The sequence below is a fragment of the Balearica regulorum genome, chromosome 3 (assembly GCF_011004875.1).
Source record: "Balearica regulorum gibbericeps isolate bBalReg1 chromosome 3, bBalReg1.pri, whole genome shotgun sequence".
NCBI lineage: Eukaryota > Metazoa > Chordata > Aves > Gruiformes > Gruidae > Balearica > Balearica regulorum.
The window spans coordinates 44,607,421-44,634,073 of NC_046186.1; the positions used below are offsets into that span (position 1 = coordinate 44,607,421).

The 26,653-nt window shown below is 36.1% G+C and overlaps 1 protein-coding gene across 2 annotated transcripts in view; it reads right to left on the reverse strand.

Annotated features, from left to right (window-relative positions):
- MMS22L (MMS22 like, DNA repair protein) overlaps positions 1 to 26,653 on the reverse strand; it is a 91,841-nt gene that overhangs the window by 61,079 nt on the left and 4,109 nt on the right. For both annotated transcript variants that reach the window (XM_075747766.1, XM_075747767.1), the window contains exons 3-11: positions 26,441 to 26,566; positions 23,226 to 23,278; positions 20,204 to 20,291; positions 19,930 to 20,107; positions 19,044 to 19,137; positions 16,924 to 17,054; positions 12,862 to 12,975; positions 10,471 to 10,650; positions 4,468 to 4,530 (exon numbers count right to left, since the gene is read on the reverse strand). In XM_075747766.1, the coding sequence (XP_075603881.1) occupies positions 4,468 to 4,530; positions 10,471 to 10,650; positions 12,862 to 12,975; positions 16,924 to 17,054; positions 19,044 to 19,137; positions 19,930 to 20,107; positions 20,204 to 20,291; positions 23,226 to 23,278; positions 26,441 to 26,566 (1,027 nt within the window). The remainder of the gene's footprint in view (positions 1 to 4,467; positions 4,531 to 10,470; positions 10,651 to 12,861; positions 12,976 to 16,923; positions 17,055 to 19,043; positions 19,138 to 19,929; positions 20,108 to 20,203; positions 20,292 to 23,225; positions 23,279 to 26,440; positions 26,567 to 26,653) is intronic.

Below are 26,653 nucleotides of genomic sequence, written 5' to 3' on the forward strand. Positions count from 1 at the left end.
AGGACATATGCTTTCTGAAGTGATGTATTTCTAAAACAACTTAAAAATTGAAAAGACATTTTCAGTTGTCATAGAAAGTGATATATCCAAGATGTTATTTATAACATACAAAAAACACTGAAATAGCAAATAAACTCTTCAAGAGATATTCATTAAGAGATGTACAGAATAATAATTCAAATATAATAAAAATACCTACAAAGGAAAAGTGATCCTCAAGTATTGTTTTTATATATGACATAACTGTAACTATTACATCAGTAGTCTTCCCAAAATAACAATCTTATACAAAAAAACCAAGGGACAGAACTGCAGTCATTTTCAACTGCTGTTATTTTTTTTTTTTTATGAATAAAAGCATGAGTCTTGATATGAAACAAAAATCTGCAGCTGAACATATCTATTTCTCTCAAGAGATCTACCCAGTTACAAAAGATGTAAAAAAACCCCCAAAACCCCAAACCAAAACAAAAAATAAACCCAAACCAAAACACACACCCTTTAGAAAAAGAATGCTTAGTCTTAAAGCTATAATTCATGCACAGGATTATGTTTAGGATCTAGTTCAACAAATAATGACTGTTTCAATTAAATTCATTCAACAATAAGCATAGTATTGTGAGCAGCTTCAATTTCAACCATTATTTATGTGTCCAACAATAGTTTTAGAACCGTTTCCAAAACCAAGATAGTACTGAAGGCTTTATCTCAAATTTAATATGAAAGAGTTATCCAGACTTCAAGTATCCCTGGGATTAATAGATTCTCTCATTGCTCTTTTGCTTAAAATGGTCTTTTACACTGCTGGAAATACTATCAGAACTCTTGAGGTAGTCAGTTTTTAATTTATCGCAGAAGGGAGGAACACCAGATACTATCAAAATGATAGTACTATCTAAGCACAACATTTTTTCTCTTATGACCTCCTACTGTAGTAACAAAATTGGTTTCCTAGAACTCCAACAAATACTTCTGTATCTCTTTCAGAATAGAATTAAACAAAAAAACATAGTGAAGGTATAACAAAATTGATGCAGATGTGAAACAATATGAAGCATTTATTTTTCAAAATGAGAGAAGGCTAATAAGACTGCTGTTAGTTCTTATGAACAAAAAAGCTTTTGATTCTCAGTTACAACAAAACTTTGTAAACACAAATTCATCATATATTGACAATGCATTGATTTAATCAGTTTGATGTTGCCTAGTATACAAATACACCTATTTTAATATTCCTAGTACAGCAATTTTCATTTAGTAGTACAAATAGAATTGTAAACCAGCTCTACTTTTGTTATTAGCCCAGTAACAGAAATCCAGATTACAACAGAAGTAAGGAATATCTCATGTAACTAGTTTACCCACAAATGTCCTCTTTTGTGATACAGATGGGAGACCTTTCACATGAGCAATCATGTTCAACTCTATCCATCAAGAATTATAAAAAAGAGAGCAGTTGCTGGCTGAGAAACTCGCCAGTCTATCAACTACTCTGAAGCTGAAAGGATATATCCAAGGAAGTAGCACTCTACACTTGCCCAGGTATCCATTATTGCTCCTATCTTTATGTACAGCTCACAAATACAGTATTTTTCTCCATCTCTACTCATCTCCTAACCTGAACAGCACCTTCACATCTTTTCCTTGCTCAGAAGCAGGCTGACCATAACCTTCTAAAGGAGGAGTTTCTACCTGGAGACAGGGCAATGCAGCACCTTCACCTGGACATGGGACATCTTTCTCAGGAAGTCTTTATCACCCCCAGAATCAGGTATATGCTGGATGAAGGTGGCTCAGGCTTTCTGCTGCCCTCTTTGTGCTGGGGATCACTAAACTCAGTTTTACTGAAATTACCAAAGTGCTGCAGGTTTAATACTAGTTAGTCATTTTTGCATGCCAATACTTAGCTGTCTTAAGGATGTTAAAGCTAACTCCAGCTTCTGCTGATTCATCAAAGGTCACCATTCTTTTCTCTACTTTCATGTTGCTCCCTTCCCCTCAAAATCCATGTCTGCAACAGTGCCTATTAAATCATCTTTTCACGACACAGAAATTGAAGCTCACATGAAGAGAAATTAACATTTACTGGTAGGAGAAAGATTATCAGTTTACATTACAAATTGCACCTTTTTCAGATGCTTTTGAACATAAAAAACCATGCAGACTTGATTTCATCTCCATTTCCCCTCCATCCTTTGTATATTCCCATTCTCCTTCTGCACACATATGGTCTACAAGCTTTTGAAGTTAGGCAGCAACAAACACAAGTGGATTATGAGGTTGATGAACATACTACGTACTAAACATGATTAGTTTTTAAGCTCCCATATACTTAAAAATGAAGTTTCTAACCACCAATTCCTGTCCTCTCCTGCAAATGAGTGATTTGGCACTAGCATTTCTTCTAACTTGTTTTGCATGGCTATTACTGTGCATCTCTAGTATTGCTAACAGAGGGTATATGCTGAAAAGGATGGTAGGATTTACGACCAAACTCAAGACAAGCGTTAGTGGGCAGTATCATCAATACTGTCCTGTTGTTCATTCAAAGAGCACTATTCTCCATTTTGCTTTTTCCTGCTTCTCCATGTTTCATTTCATTATTGACTTCTTGATATCTCATTGTGCTTCTCATTCCTACATTTTCTGGTCTCAAAAACAGCAGATACTTCAGAGATACAAAAGGATAAGATAAAGGGTAAAAGTGGCCACATGAAGCTGACAGATCAACAGAGGAGTGGACATGTCTACTGGTAAAAGAAAATCTTCCTAGAGGAAATACCTACACATACTTGTGCATGCACAAATAGGGACTAATGCTCTCCAAGGAGCATTTCCTACAAGCAGCTAACTCTATAATGCAAGAAAAAATAATGAACAAATAAAAAAAAAAAGGAAATAAACTAGATGGCTCCTTAGATGGTTGGTAAAAGTTGCAAACATATCCTTGGCAAATGAGGGCTTGTTTTAATTCCAACAGTGGTTGCCTTTGGAATTAAAGCAGGTATTTGCCTTGCATTACTGTGTCACAATTGACTCATTATTTCAGTCTTATGAACTTGAGCACCTAGCTGCCTTTCTAAAGTGTCTACAATTCAATACTTATTTAACAGAAGCATCAAAAAGCTGTATATTTTATGTAAATTCAACTTCAGAGTAATCTTTATTCAAAAAAATAAACATTCATAAGAAGAGAGGAATATTTTGAAGAAAAAACATAACTACAAGCGTCCTCTTACTGTTTCTCAGGTTGCTGACATACAAAAGATGCAACACAGGAAGGTGGCTAATAAACTACTCGCAGTTTTAATGTCTCTTATCTCATCTAAATCTCTCCAGTTTCTCTCACAGAATGGTAAGCATACAGTAAGTGATGTCATCCCTGTAGTTTTAACGTATATGCACTGTGTGTATTCAGTTATATACTGTGAAATCATTCAAAGAGTTAACCTTTTAAGCTGTAAGACTACATAAACGAATGTTAGTTTATGTAGAGCATGATTTTTCAACTTTTTATCCTATCTACTGTTTTAACTATCCTAACAACTACAAAACATCTTTTTGTAAAAACTAGTTATAACAAGCATTGTTCTGCACTCCAGCTTCAACCACAGCTGTTGCTACTGCATGAGTAACAAGAAAAAAAGAACTGATTCCTCTTCTGCTTTCAACAACAGAACTTTGCAGGACTTTTTATTTCATCTGAGACCAAATAAAAAAATAAACATGTTTATTCTTGTCTTAAGCGTACACAAATTAAAGAAATTATTTTGTAGGTATTGCTGATACAGCATTTCCAATTTGTACCATGCGACTTCAGAACAAATTTACAGAGCTGCAACGTAACATTTAAAAACATGATGAACAGCATATTTAAAAGCATTTTAAAAGGAGGTCAATTCTGACCTCTGGGCCATGAAGCACTGCATTAACAGTTCTGCAGAAAGAAAAATGATAAGGTATGAAATGAGTGCTCGGAAACTAGAACCTTATCAGTAAGAGTTTGATTCAAGCCTGTAAGACAAATTGCTCAGCAAGGCAAGTCACCTTCCTGCTGTGATGAGGATATAGCTGAATTTTCAATGCAACTATCTCCCTCATCATGTCTCCTCAACTTGATATCCTTACATTCAGTATCTGGTTTACATTTTCTAAGCATCCAGTTCTTATTCTGAATACATCTTGTCTGAGTAGCCATATACCTACCCTTCCAGGATAATTATCTTTTTCCTTTATCTGACAATTTAGCATCAAGCACAACCACTTTCAAGCAAGAGTAACTGCTAACAAGGAGGGAACTGTATACTGCCATAGTTCAGCTACGTCAAGGATGTTCATTTACCTGTGATAAAAACACTAGAATTCCAAAAATACACTTGTTAGTTGGACTTTGTTTCATGCACTGTCTTTCCCTGAAAGCATCTCTGACACTTTCCTTGTTCATTATTTCTTCCTTTACACACTTACTTGAGCATCAGTGGATTTTTTAAGTAGCTCTTCCACAAATTTCCAATTGGATTCCTTCTGTTTCTGAAAAATAATGATTATCAACATGAAATAGTATTTGTATTCCTCACAGGAATCATTATGTAATAACATGAAAATAAGCAGGCAAGAGATTTCCAGAAATATTTATTTTCATGACAGCATATTGTAGTCATTACTTAAAACAATTTTTTTGTTTTATGAATGTAATTGATATCTGTCCTAAAAATTAGGCCTCAAAAACAAATAAAGAGCTGAAAATAAAAGTATGCAATTTAAATGAGTTTAAATGACTCATTTGCAAGCTCAACCTTCACTTTTAGTCAAGGGGGAAAACATTCACGCATTTTTGATTAGTACAAGCAGTAAGTATGTCTCACAGTTTCTTTCTTTAACAGTCTGTAAAAAAGAAGAGGTAAACAGGAAGAAAAGGTACCATCTCACCTTTTCTTGTTTTTTTTACCTTTTCAATGAAAAAAAAAACCCACTTCTAACTCATTTTTCCCAGGCCAAACATTAAGGATTGTTTTGGCCAATTCAGTAAGGAGTTGGCCAGGTAGTAATGGCCTATATAGATAGCAAAAAAATACAGAGTACGTCAAATATGGCCCATAATTCATAGTCTTCAGCTTGGGAAGACAGATGACTATCCATTTGAATCAACTAGACCATGCTAGTGAAGTAGAAGAGCTTCATGGCACAGTACACAGTATATTAAAAAGGAAGAGAAAAAAATATATTTCGACAAAGTGGGAAAGAAAAGGGCATAAGGTTTTGGAACTAAGGCTATTTCCCAAGGAAAAAAAAAATAAAAGGCAACCAAGCCAACATACTTAAAATTCTAGGATGTTCAAAAATCATCTCTAACACTTAACTAGCTATATACATATATAGCTTGTGTAGACAACTAGATGTGTGAACATAGTACTTTCATCATTGTCCTACCTTACTCATTTCCTCCACTATCGCAACTGTTAAGCATTGTGAATTATTCTGCAGATATCTGTCCTTTATATGTATGTATAGAGCTTACAGTAAAGAGCATCTTATGCTTTGGTAAGTAAAATATAACTGCTTTCCAGCAGCAACACCATCATGCTCCATCCTCCTCTGCTATTGACTACACTACTTAATGCTCTGACTTGGTGACAATTCCACACAGAACTCCAGAGAATATTAAGAGAATTTAAGATGAACTCTTTAAAAAGATGCACTAATACTTATGTAACACAATTTGACTACTTGGTGGCTTTACATTTTTAGACAAGAAAAAAAGAATTCTGAAAGATTGCCAATGGTCGTAAGTCACAGTCTGTAGACTGTTTATGGAACACATAAGAATGAAAGGACAGATCTGCAGAAAGTTACACTAAAGCTGCAATTTCAGAATTCAGGAACTTGAGCAGTATCAATTAAGGAGTTCCCACTGCTTCCTTCTCATCCTGCCAGCTGCCCTCACAGCTGTAGCATGCCACTCAGTTGTTCCAGCACTTCTGTTTGTGGGACACAGAGTGAACCAGATCAGTGAACTGATCTGGAGCTTTAGGAAAGAAAGAAAGAATGAAAAAGGGAGGAGGGCCTGACCTCAGTCACAGAATAGAGACACAAATAATTGTGTGAAAACAGCAGAGGCATATCATTCCTAGGGTGGCAAACAGGACTTCTTAAGCTGTTCTTGATGCCAAAGCCCTTGTATCATGAAACCAGCGCCAGCATCCTGTCATAAGGAAAGGCCACTGCATCAACAAGCAGCCCAGGAGTAAAGGCAACACTTCAATAATGAGTAAAATCCAGGAAGCGCATAATCAGCATTCCCAGGCAGTTTTGGCTAGTATTTACATCAGATTTTTATTTTGACTGTTGTATTTTAAAGCTTGATGTTATGTGAATACCTACATATTGGCATAGTCCTACTGCAGACTCCAAGTAAAGCTAACCAACTGCTCAAAAGCCAGATTTATCAGATGAGTAGATATTAAGAGAGTCATGCTACATGAATTCAGGTCAGCTGTAGTATGCTGATCACCTTACAAGATCCTGGACTAATCTAGAGCAAACTCCTGACACCAACTGGAATTGATTACAAGAGCGCACCCAGGTTCAGCCCAGACTCAGGAAAGAATGACACCAACCACCTGCTGCACTCTTTTTTTAGCCTCAATTGTCTCCATCTTTTAACAGACTTGTTTCATTCAAATCCTACTAAATTTACATCCTAACAGTATTCCCTGCTACACTGGCAATATGGTATGGCAACTGTTTACAATCCATCCTTGTCAGAGGACACGTACAATCTACATCTTACTCCAAACCTGCTGGCTTACAACATCCTCCCTCCACCCCTACAGAACTTGAAGACCTTACAGAGCATAAAAGGACTGCTAAATCCAAAAACTTGATCTGAGACCCTCTGGGTTCTCTGGGAGAAACTTTTGCAAAGACTAACAGCTGACTACCTGGAAGAGCCACACTAGGCTTCTCAGCTGGAGGTCCATGTTTGCATATCTTGCCACGTAGTCATTTCAGATTATTCAAAGACATGAATTCTTAGCCCCAAGTAATTCTGGCTCTATTTCCCTAGCCCACAGTATATTGAAATTGACCCCTGCAATGTTCAGAAGTAGCAAATTTTCTCATCAGGTCCCATTTTGTTTTTAAATGTACAAATTCTGCTTTTCAGAAGAGTGAAATGGGACCTGAATGTGTGGTTATGGAAAGAGACATGTACTGTACATCCCTCATAAGAGTCTAAGAAACCTGGCCAAAATTTTCTAGTTTGAAAAAAAAAAAAAACAACATTTCATATGTATGAAATATATATTCAATATATATTAATCATTGCATATTTGGAATTATGTTATATGAGCTAAAGGGGAAAAAATAAAAAGAAGCAAGTCTGAAACATATTTAGAATTTTAAAAGCTTTCATAATAACCTCAAGGCCATGCAGACCACATTAAAAAACTGAAAATCTTCCACAGATGACATAGGCTTAGAGGCAATTTTTGCTACAGAGCACATGAATAACCATCATTATGACACATCACCCTCCCACCTCTGATCACAGTTAATTAAAAGAAAGCATGTGTCATGAAGTTATCATATCAGATGTTTAACCAACAAAACAGGACTACATTGAGCCTTGATGTAATTCCACTGACTTCTCAAATTTATATCACAGACTATTTTATCTTATAATGTCCAAAGAATGTTTGAGGCTGTAATTTGGGGGAGGAGGGGGACAGAAATAGCTGAGAGTAACCATTTCTTTAGGTATCTATGACAGAATACATTCTTGTGGTGTATGAAAAGGCACTGGTATTACTGATAGATGTTTTGTAAGCGCTTATGGCACTTAAGAGAACAGGGATGCCTGGACAAACTCACAGCCACACACAGAAAAATGTGAAGTACAGCTAACAGTTTGAACAGAAAGACTACTGGAAACATTAAGAGGTGCATACGCAGGATGATCTCATGATTTACAAATAGAACCTTGAAAATTCTCTTCTCTCAGGTGGGCTCTAACGAAAAAATATTATTTAATCTTGGGCAAGTCACTTCCTGTCACTGCGTCTCAGATTCCTACTTTAAAGTAAAAGCATCAGGAATCCTTTTTTCCATTCTGCATGTTTGGCTTATTTAAATAATATAGTGCCTGGGGCAAAAAAATAATCTCTCACGAGGCTAAATACATAGTATGAGAGACAGGGAAAAAATCCAATGATCAAAGTAAACAGTATCACTGCATTTTGATTAGGGCATAAAATATAAGAAACCCAGGATGTCTGCTTCGCACTAGTTTCTGTATTCGACCTGGGAATAACCTTTTCTCTCCATCTAAGTTCCTCTAATAAGCAAGAAGTATAGTAATTCTATCTTCCCAATGTCCCTCTGAAATACACTATATACTGTGGTGCTCTCCCACTGCCATAGTAATGGCACAAAAGCAAGGGAAGCTTGAGACAACGTTCAGTGTAACAATCAGATGTGGCCTGCAATCTTACACATTCATACACTGTAAAAAGTTGCTTTGTTTTGTCAAGGTATTACTACAAAAGACTGAACCACATGATAATGAGCATCCTGCCACGGGATCCTAAAGGATCTGTCAACCCACAAGCAGCAGAAGCGTTCCACATTCCTCAAGTTTTCTAGTGACCAGAAATAGTCATGAATTTTTCAACTAAGTCTTCAAGCACTGTGCTACCGCACCTTCTCTATCTTTAGACAAATCACGGAATTTGCAAGATAAAAATCAATGAAAGTAATTCTTACTTGTACTAGAAAGTCTAATTTTACTTAGGATTAAAAACATTCACCGAAGTTCAACATTTCAACGTTTCATTCCTTCTCTCTTTAGATACTAATGCTTTTAAAGATCTAAAGATGAAGGGAGGAGGGATTTTAAGTTATCAAAACAAATCGATCAACTGATATGATCGGCCTCTTCTCTTTTTACAGATCTGCAGTTCACAAACATGTTTCTGGGTTTTTAACCTTTCGTCCTAAGTCAGGATGGGAACTCATGGTAAAGATTTTAACAGAAAGAGTATGATCTTTCCACTTTCAATGCACACTATTAAATTACAAATAACAAGACACTTCACAAGAAAGGGTAATTAAGCACAATTTGTGCAAGAAGCCTGATAGATATAGTTGATGCTTGGCAAACTGTGGAATATAAGCAATCCAGCTGAAATGTGGGAAAAAGCAAAAACAAAAACCACCCCAAACACACACAACTACAATGAGACAAAAGATAAGAGAACAGGACAGATGACAGAAGATGGCATAACCTGATTCTACCCAGTGCCAAAAACACTATCAGACACACAAAAAAACCCAAAAAACCAAACAACAAAAAAACCAAGACCACCCCACAAAAAACTAGATTTCTGGGTCTTCAGTTATCTCTTTCGCTTCTAGTCAGCTCCCTCTATAGTCAATCAAGAAAAACTGGAAGCTTTCATACTTCTCAAAATGGATGAATTGCCTCAGCAAGTGCCTATTTCCTTCCCAAGTAATGATTAGAAACTTAAAACTAGGCAGGATGAATCTCAGAGTAAGGGACTGAAAGGTCAGGGTTAACATGACCCCAGAACCGCAGAAAACTGCGGTGAGGTCCATGAAGGAATTTGATGCATCAGTACCACGTGTGGCCCTACATACATCTTACAGGTGTAGGAATGGCATGTGCAAGGTCTCATTGAGGCCCCTTACAGAACGTGTGGTCATGTCAAGTCCCTCACAATTAGATTCACAGACAAGAACCTGATTAATCTGGGACTAGCCTGCTCTAGCCAATAGGAGAATCTAAAGCCATCTTCTAAAAGCAACTGTCTTGCAACTTACTGCTAGAACTTCCTCAACTGAAGCTTGAATTCAACAGTTATTAGACAGTGTCTATTGGTAGCACACAAACACAGCAAGTTAAGCTGATACAGATGCTGTATACACAAATACATACCCACCTTATCGTGCCATTGCTGTGATGCAAAGGGAATGCAATTAGACAGACTGGAATTTATCCACTGCAGAACTACCACTTTTAAAAAACAGTGGCATTAACAATTACACAGTCAATGTTTGAGGTTTATACTTCATACGGTACAATCTAATGCGTTCAGTTCCTAAAACAACAAACCCAGTGAAGCATTTATGCTGCTGGCAGACAGTCTTAAAACATATGCTACATCATTAAGTATATGTGCCTCTAACCAGTTGGGATATTTCAAGTTTCCTTAATGCAGTTATCTACTGAATATCTGGTGTATAACACGAACACATCAGGAGCTCCTGGAATGTTTACTGACTTGTAGAAAGCACACATTAACACCATCAACCTTAAAGGACCTTTTTTAAAGGAGTGTGAGAATTCCTGTATTACAACATGAACTGTTTTCTGTCAACAAAAATAACCAAGTAAAGTTATAAACCTAAATAAATTATGACTTTTAGGTACTTAGAAAAAAGCACACCCACCTTTTCATCTAGATTTCCATTACGATCAAACTGGTAGAGTGATGCCAGATGAGTAATAATCCACCAGGTAAAACTCAATGGGTCTTTACACTGAATTGTTTCAAAACCAGACACCTTTTCAGAACTACTTGGCCTTTCAAAGATATTCTTTAGAGTTTTGTTCACCAAGCTCCAGAAACACTGTAGAAAATGCAAAAGTAAATTTGAACTGTGTTGAATAACAAATCCTATGTTAACAATTTTCTATACAATACTGTCCTATTGGTTAATTTGCTTTTACAGAGAACAAGCACAATGACAGTCATTTAAAGAAAATAACAAAAAGCAGTGTTCAGTATTACCAGAGAAAACCTGGAGCTACTTTAGAATGTCCTCTCTCAAATGCCAGTAGAAAGCAACATGAAAGGACAAGCTTTGGTCACAAGGAAGAATATGGTGTCATACTTCACAAGCAAAATTGCAAGCTGATGGAATGACGACGTACACATAGGATGGTGCACCAACACTCACATGAGAGAGATTAAGTTTCTTTAATGAAGACTTTTTATAACAGATTTTTGAAAAACTTTTTGTTAGTAACCTAACCAAGAGGAAGACAGTAGTAGATGGTAGAGAGTCAGTCAGAAATGCAGCAAGCTGAAGTTCAAATTCCCTGCTTTGTTCCCAGTCTCTTCTAGCACTGACAAACTGATTTAATTCTTTTTGGCTCAGATCCCTGTCTATACCACAATATTACTACTTCTTACAGCCTATGCCTATCTTCCCTAATTATACAGAAACTCCCTAGGACTTCTCTGCACCTGTATTTCACCTACCTTAGCTGGGTCCTGATCCTAAGTTATGCTCCAAAGTGCCAGTGCAACACTTAACACTAACGAAGCATCACTTGTGTACATCTGTTGTCATTAACAACTATCAGTTAGTCACTCTACTGTGAATGTCCTGGTTTTCAGCTGGGATAGAGTTACCTTTCACAAGAAGCTGGGAGGGGACACAGCCAGGACAGCTGACCCAAACTAGCCAAAGGGATATTCCATACCATATGACATCATACTTAGTACATAAAGGGGGGGTTGGGCGGGGAGGAGGGGTTACCACTCAAGGACAGGCTGGGCATCAAGTTACAGGCGGTAAGCAAATTGCATTGTGTATCACCCACTTCGTATATTCTATTCTAAGTAGTGTTGATGTTATTTTCCTCTCTCTTTGCTGTCCCAGTAAACTGTCCTTATCCCAACCCATGACTTTTACCTTTGTCTTCTGATTCTCCTCCCCATCCCACCAGGGAAAAGAAGTGAGCAAGAGGCTGCATGGTACTCAGCTGCAGGCTGGGGCTAAACCATGACAGTGAAGTACTTCATTCTGTACTAAGTGAACAGTACTTATTCCACAGATGGCAGCTTTGGTTTTTATAAAGATTCTTTCAGAAAACTTCCAAAGGATTTTGACACTTCTTAGTGTCTTATTCAGAGAAATATCAGCTCAATCCTAAACAGCAGTTAAAGAAAAATCAAAACACTAGAAAATATTAGCAAAGGAAAAGAACTAAATAGAAAACATCATTATGCAATGTATAAAATCATATGGTCACCTAACCCATACTGCACGCAATCCTGGTACTCTGCCATTCGAAATAGGATGTAGTAGTACGGAAAAAGGCTCAAAGAAGGGTGACAAAGATGGCTACAGGTAGAGAATGGCACCTGTAAAATGGATGACTGAATACAGTAAGACTCTTCAGCCTAGAAAAGGCAGAAGGTAGGAGACATCAGAAAAAAAGAAGAAAAACAAAACAAAAAACCAAAACCTGAAGAGGCATATAAAGTCATATTGGTACAGGTAGTGACTGGCCTTTCCAATAAAGTATAAAGAGGACATCAAAAGAAGTCAACAACTACAAGATTCAAGAACATAGATCAGGTTGTTCTTGTATAGGTTAAGGTATGGGTAACACAGACAGAAATATGGGCTAGATGGTCCGACTGTACCAATATTTCTAATGCCTGGAGATGAATCATTGCATGACATAAGACATAAATTGCAAATAACATTTTTTTAAAATGGGTAAAAAGGGTTTCTTTTCTTTTGTTCTACCATACAACTTTCACAGTCTGTTCCTTTGCTTTGCTTTCCTTAGCACAAGGAGCACTCCTTATTAGTGCCCTAGGTCATAACCAAACAGTACACGGCAAACCTAGAGTCAGGACTTGATGAACATTCAAGATTGCGGCCTAAAGCGTCATAGTTAGCATGCAGTCCTCCTAAAGCAAATATGAAGTTCAGGTCTAAAATCAGGTATGTGAACTAGTAAATTTGTGGCAATGTGGGAACATTTGGCAACCGTATTACAGATGTAATATGCATGCATATGTAACAGTATTCTTCCTTTACCTCTGTATGAGACCCTTTATTTCTGTGGTCCAGCAGCTGAATAAGTAGAATCCATAATTCCTTAATGCAGGTACAAGGATAATGGTGACTAGTAAGAGCCTCGGAAGGTCTTACCTGAAAGAGAACATACAATACAATTATTCAAAGAAGTGTTATTCTTGAAATTGCATTTTATGTACCAATATTTCCTCTGGTTTTGGTTGTTTGGGGTTTTTTGCAGGTAAATAATATAGCTACAATTACATATTGGAAAGTGCATTATTTCATTAACATCCAAAATATGTATCTCGTACAACAAAGGCTGTTTCCTAATTCTACATAAGTTACAGGTTATGCTCTCTCTTAGTTTCCTCTGAGCCACTCTCAAACATTATTTAATCAAATGAAAATGGGTTTCTGAGGCCCAAATGAAAAGGAATTGCAATAAATACTGATTCATTGCCTGACAGTAGGGAAAAGAGAAAATGATTGATTAGATTTTCCTGATGTTCTTGAGAAGAAAAAGATTTCAAATGATTTAATAGCTATTATTGTTGTTATTTTTAACTAAAAAAATCCTTAATGACTAGGCATAATGCTAGAAGAATATGTTTTTGTTGGCATGACGATGTTAATGTTCCCACAACATTTCACAAAATCTGCTTTTCAGTAAATTTACTGCAAGGCATTCTTTTAATATGCAGAAAACAGCATATTTCAAGTCATGTACGTTATTTGATTACTATTCCATATTTAACAAAATTCACTCAGACTGATGCATTTCAAATGCAAAGTAGTCTTCTTGTGATTCATCTTTCAGTTTTACATTCCCTGAATTGTGAAACAAAATAAGCAAAACAGCAAAAGGAAGTGCTAAATACATAAAAATTCTCTGTACACTTTAATGTTTTTAAGACCTACCAGCACTGCATGTGAAATAATCATAGTATAGACAAAACTTTACCTACTCTGTCTTAGGACCTATGAATCCACTGAATTATATTCAGAAGTGGTAAAAACAGTGAGAAAAGCTTTGCTTAAATAGCATAATTCAGAACATTTTACCTTCAGCAAGGACACAGTGGCAGAAATGCAGAAAGAAAAGAGGCAAGACAAAGAGCTCATACTCAATTTATCCCTAAACAGTGAGTCGTACAAGTTTGAATAATCAACCTATACCCCTCTAAACCAAATAGAGGGAAATGGGCATCTAGAGAGACTAATTCATCTAACACTGCAGGAGAAAAAACTGTTGCTATCCTTCCCTGACAATAAAAAGAACCTGGGGTGAATAGTTTAGCCAACTAACTCCTCTACACCTAGATCTGATGAGATCAAACCTGGATTTTTACATCCTCAAGCTCTTCCTGATCCATTCATGCACAACTACTCTCAAATCACATCGGTACTTAAAATAATTTCTGAATTTGGACACCTAATGGTGTAAATTAAAAATTAAATCAAAACACGCAATGCCAGTGATAGCAGTAGCTGTGTGAAACAGACGTTACAGAAGTGGGAGTGAATGACTAAAAACCACACCCAAAATTAGAAGAACAAGTACATCACCAATAGTTTCAAATCTGTATAATATTCTATAACGGTACAGACTTTTTATTTATTATCTACCTTTAGAACAGTATGTTTACAACTACTTTTTTTTCATACAGCTCCAAATCAGGTTTAAATACTGAACACTTAATCATAAATACAAATTTATATGTATTTATAAGTGTGACACATAATTTGTTTTTTCTCTCTCTATAAAGAACCCTGCTTACCCTATAAAATTGCTGAAGTGGACCCTGACAATTGATTTCAGAACATCATCAGCTCAAGAATAACATATTTAAAATAATTCTACTATTAACATTCCACATACGCTGTTTAGAGTTTTTCCATGTGCCTATATCTCCTCATGCTTTTAGTTAAAGATTTGATATAGGAATCTCTCAACAATCTGCATTAATCTTATGTAAATATTATCTTGAGAATAAATATCAGTGTGACCACTAAAGCCTATTGAAAAATTCCATATTTAACTTCCCAAAATTGAAACGACTCAGAAATACTCTGGTTATGATTCATCACCAAAGAGCAAAACATTCCTCAGAGAGGAGCAGTCTACTTATTGCAGATGCATTATAACACTGGAAGATTTTATGGAAGTATTAGGTACACAAACTATCTTACAAGTGAGAGTTTCAGGCCTTTTACATGGAAGTACCAGTTGTTGCAGCAACTAGGTTTCTTCATCTACTACTTGCATCTACTACTGTGCTCTTCTACAAGATAGCAGGATCTCTTCTGCAGGAGATATGCAGTACCCATCCAGGACACAGTTTGGCTAGTAGTATCAAAGCAAGACACCATACAGATATTGGTTAGACTACAGATAAATGAGACATTGTCTTCTTCAGAGATAGTATGGATTTCCTCTTGCAACATCCTGAGTTCAATATCTTGGTAAGAATGGTTATAACCTCAAATTGTGGTACTGTTGGGACAATAGAGCTCTGGTGCCAGAGATATGCTGCTAAAAACAGAAAGAAGATATCCAAGGATATATATTTCTCTGCCAAACGTATCTCAAAGCACAATGGACTCAGTACATGTTCCAAGTCAAGCGTCTTGGTACCAGAGCTGCCCAAGAAACAGGTCTGAAAATATGAGTTTGGCCGATTAGAGTTTATGTCTCTCCTTCCAGCGATATCCACAAATGTTAAGAGTTGCGCTTGTGAATATTCTCAGCCAAAAGTTTAATGTCATGTTTTAGTGATGAGCTGACAGTGTCATCTATTATGGGTATCAGTTGTTTTCAACAATTTTAAGGGACATTATTTCCATTACTGGATTATAGCAATGAATGCATACTAGAGCAAGCACCAGCTGAACAGGCATTATCCAGCTCAAGTGCAAGCTCCACTTCAGAAATGAATCTCCAATACAACTAGTTCAATCTGTGCGGCCCAAGCCTAGGGAAGAGCTGAAGAAAAAGCGGTGGCAAAACAATCCTCTCCCTTTGTAACGTGGCTCTGTGGAAGGAGGATGAATCTGTCATTTTATCATCTGACATTTCAAAGCCTACCATCAAGCACAATGGTCAACAAATAGTATTTGAATCTTCCTTTAAAAAAATTACTCTCATCTACTTGCCTTTTGACGGGGGAGGAGGCTGCAGTATTATCTGATAATTTAATAGATCAAAACTGATTTTAAAAGGTAACAGAGTTCTCTACAGAAAGACAGTTTAAAAGAACAGTTATCAAATGCTATTACAGCCATTCCTCCCCCCCAAGCAGTAATATGAAAGAAAGGAGACTCAATTTTTCATGCCTTTGTAGTAGGAAAGCATAAATTATACAGTGGTCACTGACACTTATTCTCAGAGTTCAGTCCTGCATTCATGGATCACATATGCCCATCTACAGGAGGTTTCACAATGACACAAAGAAGATTACGCAGCTCTTTTACTAGTTGCTATATGGAACTGTTATGACTTTCTAGCTTTGGAATGCTCAAAACAAGTGAGAAAAAACACTGCAGCTACAGAAGGAAAGAAAAAGAAAAGAGAAGGACAAGTCTTCCCTTGACAAACATAAAAGCGCTGTAACAGAAAGATGAGGTTACAGAAATAGGAGCAGTGCAACAATAAACTGTAATATGACATTCTGTAAGTGTCCAGTTAGCTTACTGCCAGGATTACAGTTATTCTCTTTTTGTTCCTGTTCGGAGAGTTTGAAAAGATTTTTTTTTTTGCATCTATAGCTCTAAACCTTTTAGACTGTGCCATGTTTGGCATTAAACCTGGAACAACTTAGAAAGTGTGGCACTCACTTCTGCTCTGTACACAGTGCATTTCAATATTACTCTCTCATTCAACTGCCAGATGGTCATGAATAAATATAACACAATTTGAGCTCCTAACAAATAACACTCTTTAAAACATGGAGATATAAAGTCATACATAACATTTAAAATGTAGCAGTAAGAAGCCATCTATGCATTGGTACAATACCTAATTCATATGGTTCCCAATACAAGCATCTAACTGCCTGTGTCCTACATAAAGAAAAAAGTTACCTTTATATACTTGTTGATGGACAAGCTTATTAAATCAGAGATGAGATTTCCACAGTGTGTTTCAAACAAACTGATACTGGTTAAATTCTCTCCTGTTAGATTTATGAAATGGTTAGCATATACAACTTGTCCTAAAATACAAAAGAAAATGAGACCTATTTAGTCCTGGGTTGGCTGTAGGAATACACGACAGACAGGAGAATGTTCTTCTATTCTATATATTTTAGAATTGGTTTGTTGAGCTGTATGTAATCTTAATTTACAAATTCATTTGGGAAAGTTCATCCATTCTAAGTTCAAGCTAGTCCCTTCATTATTACACTGAAATCTGGTATTATTCTGTTTGACAGTAAAATTGTTTGGCACTTTACAGCCTTTTATTGGCACTGTTTTTGCCGTGGAATAAGGATTTATTCATCTGCAAGTTCCTCTTTGTCACATGCCAGTGTGCATGTTCTGAAATCATGACATGTTTTGCAGATATGCAAGTTGATGACAAACAATTCTGGAGAGGTCTAACACTTTCCTTTGGATGTGTTGATGTAAAAAGCTGGCATGATCATATTCCAACTTGAGCATTTGTAGACATTAACACAGATAAAATGGTAAAGTTAAGAGCCTGTAAGATCTCATCCCACAAGCTTTTCCACAGTACAACTCCCTTGACATCAGTGGAACAGTAGATATGTAGAATGAGCCTGTATTTTATTCTTGGAAATGCAGGGTGAAGCCCCGAACCCACTATTCTGCCACTGGTCGCAGCAGTGTGAAGTTTTTACTCAGCATACTTTCCAGAACAAGACAAGAACCTGAGAAATTCTACAAGGCACATAAGAATACAAGATAAGATATGCAGAGGCACTACTGTCTTGCCTAGTAAATTTTGTTGTTAAAAAGCACAAACTTTCTCTTATGAAAATGGATTACTGCATTATTACTCAGAACTTCATCTAGAAAAAAAACACAACAACTTATCAAGTTCTGGACAATAAATTGCCTCCAACAGTTTTCCCATCCTTTCTCCAGAAGGCCCCAAAAAAGGTAAACAGGTTATCCCACAATGGAAAATAAAAGAAACTTAGAATTACAGAACAAACAGCCAACCCACACATTATCCAGTAATGCAGGCATGCAGAAACAGTGAAGACACATTAATCTGAGCAAGGCTATGTTGTGACAGCACTCGGAGCAGGTGAAAGCTAATCCAAGAGTACAGATTCAGTACCAGTTACCTTGGGTAAACATATAGTGCTTTCTAGACCTCAACATTAGTCCAACTGTTGCAATTCCTATATGGCATTTACACTGATAATTTATAATAAGGGGGGGGGGGCACGGAATGGTTGTAGTGACACAATTATTATAGAAGAAAATACATGTTTTGTGATTTATTTTGCTAGCATAGACATGAACAATAGACAATTCTCACACAGTAAATAAAGTTCTCTTCTGTATTTTAACAATTCTTCATCAAAATGAACTACTTTGAAGTTGGGTTCTTCAATTACATTCTATTACCTTTTTTTATTTAGCTTCTATGAACAGCTTACTCTTATCAATCTACTTTTTGTCCTTTTAAATAAATAAATAAATATTAAAAAGCTATTGCCTTGCCCTTTTCTTGCTGTACTTTTACAAGCTCCTCTGACTGAGGCTTCTTCCTTTGTCAATATTTTCTTAGCGTCGCATATGGTTAACAATGTGACTTATCTGTTCTGAGATTCTTTGTTCTAGTCCATCCTTGGACACTTTCCCTACCTGGTTTTCATCAAATTGCTGTTCACTGTTATGCATTCTGGATCTCTGCAAATGCCTTTTTTATTTGCAATGTCAAAAAGTATATTGTTACTAAATATTTAATACATTGTAAGCATTGGTTGAGAACAAACTTCATAATCTTGGTCAAGTTTTGATAGGACAAATTCCTAATACTATTTAAGTTGAGCTACATGAAGGTTCACAAAGAACCTGCTTTCACCACATTTGAGTTTACCCAATTAAATATAGCTATGCTTAAAAACTATAAAAAGTAGTAAATGATTGTGGAAAAATTAAGATGAGAAATCTAGGTAAGTCATATGTACAAAAATAAGTTCAAGGAAAAAACCCTGCATACTTACTCATCATTTTTTCACCTAGTACATGAAGAATTTCCAATACTAGCCAATGAATATCCAAGTGGAGGTGTAACAAATGCCATGATGGGGGAAAGACCTATGGTTACAAATACACATATTTATTTATTTTTAACATTTCTTTAGCAAATTCTGGATACCGTGCTAAGACACATGAAGATGGATATACGTTTTGCCTGCAGTGAAAATTATGGGTATCTATGCTTCAAATTACTGTTTCTTTCATCAGCTCAACAGTGGCCCTACTGACAAGCTAAACAGAAAGATTCAAAATGCTGCTTCTCGGTGGATCATTTCTCTCCAGATACCAGTTTATACAACCTAAGACTGAAATTCCTTTTTTCTTTCCAAAAGATTTGAAAGCATTAGTTATTATATGTATGCACAAATCTTAATGGGCATACTTCACTGGTGTTTCATGTTGCAGTGCCCACTTCCATGTCCGCACTTTTCTTCATTATATACATGATCTTTTCCTATTTTGAATCCGATTTCAGAATGTATTTTTAAAAAAGCATCCTTCCTACTGGGAAGCTCAGAAATTTTAAGCTAACACTGAGGAATTTTTTTAAACATGCTACACTAATTCGAGCCTACTTAGCTACCTGTAATTGGTATTATCATTTGTATAGTGCAAGAAATAGGTAAAAATAAATAGATAAATAAAAGCAACAACAGAAAATCCAGAGCTCATTAGTTGTGTTTGCCAAGTACGGGATGGCACTTAGTTAATAAAGGAGAGAAAAACCTAACCTATAAAGCATAACTTCAATTTCAGCCTGAAGAAAGATTGATTCTTACTTAGCCAAAATTTATCAAGTTGAATATGTACTGTTAAACAAAACAAACAAAAATTATAAAAGACATCAACCTTTGCCTGATGTTGAATAGTAAATGCTGCCAGGACACTACTAGGAAGTTCACAAAGGTGACCAATGTGCATGGTCAAAGCATGAAGCTCTTCAACCAACATTGATGGTAACTCCACTTCTAGTTCTTCATACGGATGGAGCATTCCATCATTTTCCACTTTAGGGGGTTCCAGATACCTGAACACACATACACAGATACACAATGAGAAAACGAATAAGAAGCAGCTACGCAAAGCTCAGTATGCAAGTTAGTAAGTTGCGTGCAAGTCTCACCTGAAGATGAAAACTTTAACATAATGCAGAAACTCAACACATTGACGCCTGATGCTCTCTGCTTCAGAGTGCAAGTTTGCAGCTTGACCTGAAGTAAAAGAGATCAATAGCTTAAAGCAGATTTGCCCACACTGTGATTCACGTAACATATGTATTCTTCACAGTAATTGAATCAGACCACTGGACAGCCATCCTCTTTTCTGAGGACAACTTGGGAGGTGGCTGGTGGCAAACACCCTCTTCTAAATGCCATCTTGCCAGAGGCACCCATTCTTTATCTTATCATCTCAGACACATATCCAGATACAGAGGGAAAAGAAGCCATCCAGTCCTTCAAGAAAGGTGATGGAGGCAAGCAATCAATGCTATAAGAAATTATCCAGCTCTACTCCCTGGCTCCCTGTCTGCTTCTAAGACCTTCAGAAAAGACGTGTGAAAATTTCTCAGCATCCATTTCTCTTGGGGTACTTAAGCAGGCGGACTTATTTGGAAAAATGCTTTGTAACTTCTCTCCCTAGGAAGCATCACATTCTTGCACAGTGCCTTAAGATGTGTAATGCTAAGAGCTGTCCATTCACAATCCTGTAGCCTGCCTTTCACCTGCAGCTCTATATCCTTTCAGCCTGTTATGGCAGCTATGCATCTCCTTTCCTTTGCTCTCTGAAGCTGCCGTTCCCATGGTGTTACCCTTCTTATCTTGCACCTGCAAGCTCAAACATCATCCTTACAGCAGGGATTCACTGGAAGCTACTGCCACTGATGTGGGAATGACTCCTTCCTTATTTTCACAACTTGCCTTGTAGCTTTCATCTTAGATTAGAGAGAGATGAAACTTAGTGCATAACAAATTAGATACAGTCATTTAAATACCCAGTAACTACTGCCCGATAATACATATAGAGAAATGCTTAGCAACCAGTGAGCCTATAACACTTGTACCTGATTAAGCATTTGCCAGTCATTAAGGGCATCGTAAATTGGAACACCAAATTAGGAGTTTGAGCAGGCCCCAATGAAAGTGTATCGCATTACAGGAGATGAGTGGCAAAAACTTTGCCACCTGCGGTACTGGACTGCACGTCCAGAGAAAGCCAGTCACCTTTGCTCCTCTCCCCAGCTGGCCACTGGGGAGTCTTCCCTTTCTTTTCCCTGCTCTCTCTCTCCCTTTGTTTCCCCCATCCCCTCCTCCATGTAACCTTGAAGTTCACATATGCCACTTGTTATGGACCCCACAAATAAAGATTTGTGCATATAAGGCTATCTCAACATCTTTTGAGATGCTTCACTGGGTGAAGCAAATCAACTGGTACCATAATATTCCAATGTACAGCCTACCCCCACCGCATAAGAAGCCATAAGATCTACCATGGTAACGAACCATAGGTTTAGAGGCTCAAATCACTCCATTCTAAAGGAATTATTTATAGATATTACTTGCTTTCTAGCAATTACAAATATTTTATTCTAAGATCTCAGAAGTTCTGTTTAAGCAAAATTTTGTATTACAGCATTTCACTACAAAATCTTTTGCATACAGTCATTAATCATTGATCAATGAAATAAGTAGAAAAAACAGGAACAGTAGAGTGTTAACATCATGCATTTAAAAAAATCAAAACAACACAGAGCATAAGAAAAGATTTTATATGGCTTCCACATTACACAGTTCTCAGTATCAAGTCTCCAAAGGTCATTAAGACTGATAGGAAATAACACAAAATTAAACGTATGATATTGGTATCTGTTATTTATTAAACATAAATGCACAACAAAGATTTACTGAGCTAAAACTCTAAACTAGGGTTTTAAACAGTGGCAATAGTGCATTTATCTAAGACATCAATAATACTTAACATAACACTGCCTGATAATTTTAAATATTTTAATCCATACAACACACCTCTACTACTAGCCTGCTTGAAACTGAGTCACAGATGTATCAGTGTCTTGCTCTAAAGTCACAAAGAAAGCCTGCTGCAAAGCATAAAATTCATCAGTTTATTTTTCTATCTCATTTGACAAGAGGAAGAACAGGATACAGAGAACAGAACTAAGCAGATGCTTATATTTAAGGGGAAAAGAACTACAGAACAGTTTCTTGGTGTCCAGCTACCACATAAAAGTTCAAATGTAATTTAAAATAAGGCTATTTCCACTCATGTAGTACATGTCAGCAAAATTACACTTTTAAGATACAATCAACAAAAGCATATGAAGTAAGCTTGATGATAAACTCATACCAATGATTTAAATGGCAGAACATGACAATATCAAACCAAAATAATAATAATGTGTAAAAATATTCACTTGTAGTACCTTCTCTTTATAGATAAATTGTTAGTGTTCTAAAAGTACATACAGTTTATTTCTGAGTAATTACTGAACTTCTCAACTTGCTAAGCGATTCAGCCTTCAAACTTACAATAAGCCCAAGGCTGCAATAATCCTTCAGAAACATACTGCTTCTCATGCCTTAGTATTTAATTGGATCACTACAAATGCTTTGTTTCCATTTTATTGATCCTGCTGCAAAGATAAATTAAGTTTGTAAATAACTCTAAACTAAACAAACAACTTGTTTTAAATGTAAGACAAAGGAACACTGAAAAAAGTCCCAAGCTGCTACCTTTGAAACTAAAATAGTTACTGGGATTTTTGATGCAACTTTCTATTTTTTAATTAAACGAGTTAATAGTTTTGCCAAATTCTACCTTAGGGATAACAGCTTAAGTCAAATTAACACGAAATTCACCACTAAGGTCAGTAATGTAAGGACTGCCCTGTGCACCTACTACACAGGCAGATCTGGTTCCAGGCTGACTCACAATATTTCCACTATCTATTTTCACACTACCTTACATCACTTGGTTACCTATATTTGTACCCTTACCACACATGTGGCACACCCCATGAGCCCTTGGTCAAGAGTCAAAGCACAAGTGTGATCGATGATAATATACTTCTATAATGAAAAGTTAGTCAGATACCTATCCCAACGTGAAATTAAATGTGTTAAACTTACCCAAATCAGATGAACTCATTTGTACTAGGTTTTCCAGTCTGTATATCTGTTGCCTAATTAAAGGAATACAAAGATTTATAGTATTTATATAGGTAAAAGTTGTTGAACTACGTTTTAGTAAGGTCTAAATAGAACAGAGAGAGGTGAGAGGTGTTCCTTGCTTTGTATTTCTGAAAGAGTTTACAGAAACGTAAGTTAGGAAAAAGTATTAGTGGAAGGCAATAGACACATCCAAGTGTGAAGGAATGACAAGGGGTAGTATTTTTGTTTGTTTTTAAAAACATTAAAACACAGTAACAACAAATACAAAATCAGTTAAATACCAGGAGAGGAAAAAACAACCACACACACAAAACACTGAAAGCTATTTCCTATAAGCGATCTTTCCATAAGTGTAACAACTTCATATTTGAACACAGAATAAACCTGAAAGTTAGTCCTGGTGGCATACACTCAGTATACCTAAATCATTCACTTGTGAATAAGCACTAGTAAATTTTGTCAGCAACTTTTCCCACCTCCTGCATAGGGTGGTCTGATGCTTAACTTGAGCACAAAAGATAGACAGCAACAAACATAGTAGAGTAAAAGGAGAAAGTGTCTCTAGAAAAGTTAAATCTCAGTTCTGTTTTGAAGGGGAGAGAGAGCGTTTTTAAAGATGCTGCTAACTGCCACTGGAAATGAAAATTTTAAAAAAGCTGTAACATAGGTGAGTACTCAGCCATATTCTGCAAATGTTATTTTCAAGTGGTCTTCAAGTATAGTCTCCACAGAGATAACATGGTACTAAGCTGAATACATGAAAAGCACAACTGTGTAAGACTTTTAAAAGAAAATGTTGCATAAATTGAGGAAGGAGCTCTCTGCCTCATTTCTTATACAGTCAAAGCAGCAGCTACTGAAGGATTCAAAAACAGGATACTTGGACCCAACCCAGATCAAATGTTCTTACAAAAAAAAAAAAAAAAAAGAAAATTTAAACTAGGAAGGGCCCACAAGGATACAACAACCCAGATTTACAACTTGCGTACTAAAAGGGGCAGGCACATGTTAAAATTGTCTCCCTTAGGTCTTCCCTTAGCTAAAATCATGTCCGCTACCAAAGACTACCTTCAGCCATTTAAGTAGGTTGTGGACTTTTTTGTTTGTTTTGAAATCAAAGCTGAATTTCTGCATGAATTTTTCGACTATTTCAACCATGTGGAAATGACGGAAGTCTAAAGCAAGAGGACTTTATGAAAGAGGGCTGTTGAGGCTGAAGGTTAGAGACAGTGTCAGAAAGGAGCCACACACAAAAAATAAAAAAAGACGACTTTACTGAATTGACAAGAGACAGAATATAGTGGGCTGATAAAATATGAGAGGCATAACAAAGATGTCATCAGTTAAGTAATTTTAATTTCAATTTGCATTTGTATCTCAAAGATTAATGACTAGTAACCATGACGATCAAGTCATTTGATTTGGAAGTAAATATTCTGACAGTTAAACTAGTACTTCTGTTTATTAATCAAACATATATTGTTTTAATATACCCACTCAAATGGCTACATAGCTCTCACTCGACTCACATTTTCAATCATATAGAAAAATCACAGGTAGGAATTCTTTTTACTGTGCAATTAATGTTTTTAACTTGCAGTTCTGCTGTATAAGACTATTATTTGTTACAATTATTTTAAAATATTAAATAACAATCTTTAATATTTACACATACATTAAAAATACCAGGTTTCTGCAAGCATGCATTTAAACATAGACATTATCTGAAATTTAAAAATTGAACTATTTACAACCATCTTGTCCTCAAGAATCATTATAACTTGTACTTAACACACATGATTTCTATAATGGAAAAAGGAGTTTTCCTTCTTTCAGTTATTAACTGGTGTATAAATGAAAGCATTCCATTTTATGACTGCACAAATGAAAGAGATAATATCTTTGCAGAAGGACTTGTCACACCAAAAGACAGCTTAGCAACCAAACTATCTTAGCCAAAAGTTAGCTGAAATCCATTATTCCTACCAGTTCAGTAGGTTTTAAAACATGTATAGCTTGAATAACTTAAAAAAACGCATTAAAATATATTATGCCTTATGTTCACCTCTTACAATTACAGAGCAGTTTGTATTACAGAAAAAAATTGATTTAATTCAACAAGATGACTACATCACTGTCTCACTGCCCAGTGATTTTATGATAATAAACAGTTAATAAACAGATCAGACTAAATGCTGAAAGGGATACAGTGTTTCTTTTAACTAAGTTATCCTATCTCATTCATTATCAGATTTTTAATTTTTTTTTTTTTAAATCACGGTGAAGTCAAAGCTTGCATCAAACAAGCAAAGCCAAACAATACTGGTTTTAAGATACCTCCTGCCACCTGTGCCATCATGTTTCAATAAGCCAGACCCTACTAATGATGTTTCACATCATGCCCCTGGTCATACCCTAAAGGGATGGAAGAATCCACTACAATAAAAGGAATGATGGAACATATCACATATTTGTTGCATCATACAAGAACTGCTCTCCCATCCACTCTCCGTATGTGCTGTACATCCTGAGGATTATCAGTAGCAAAGAGGATTATCAGTGATCTGTGTATTTGCATTGACCAGATTAAACATCTACATTGAATTAGTCAAACACTGAGTAACTGTATCTGAAGAGATTGCTGAAGCTATCCTAATCCAAACAATTGAAGAAAGTGCTGCATCCAGCATTTACAGTATTTGATTTTTTAACCTCCACTTCTCTTTTTGCACAAAAAAAGGACTTAAAATCTTCAAAAGACAACTGTAATTATATGGGCAGCACAATCTCATTCAAGGAAATCTTATATAGTTTATGCATATATTCTGAAGCCAGAGCCTTTTAAATTAATCACAACATTGTTGTAATAACTATAGTCATCACAACATAAAAATTGATTAACTAAGATATGCACCACACTGCTTAGAAACTTATTATTAAGTCACTTAATATTAAAAATCTGTGACACAAAATTTACTTCTTCCCGTAATTCCGTCTGTGTCTTATCCATCGCTTACTGGAGTGTTAGAGAGACAGCATAATCTTTTTGAATGTATTGCACAGCCCACAATATTTTATGATTTTACTATAAAAACTTGAAAAGTTTGTTACATGCTTAAGGTGAGTATAAATACAGAAGTGGATAATTATAAAATACATTAAAATTATTATACCTATGTAATCCAAAGAGAAGTCCACAGGATTCAGCTAATGCTGTTTCAGTAACCCACTGAAAGCCAAACATTTCCACTACATCTTCTTCATAGTCATTGGGAGAAGGATCTAGTCTCAGCAAAACTCTGTAAAATAGAGTCAACAATATTAATACATTCCCCAGTAACAGACCTATAGAATACAGTACCTACAGTTGGCTTATGTATCACTGA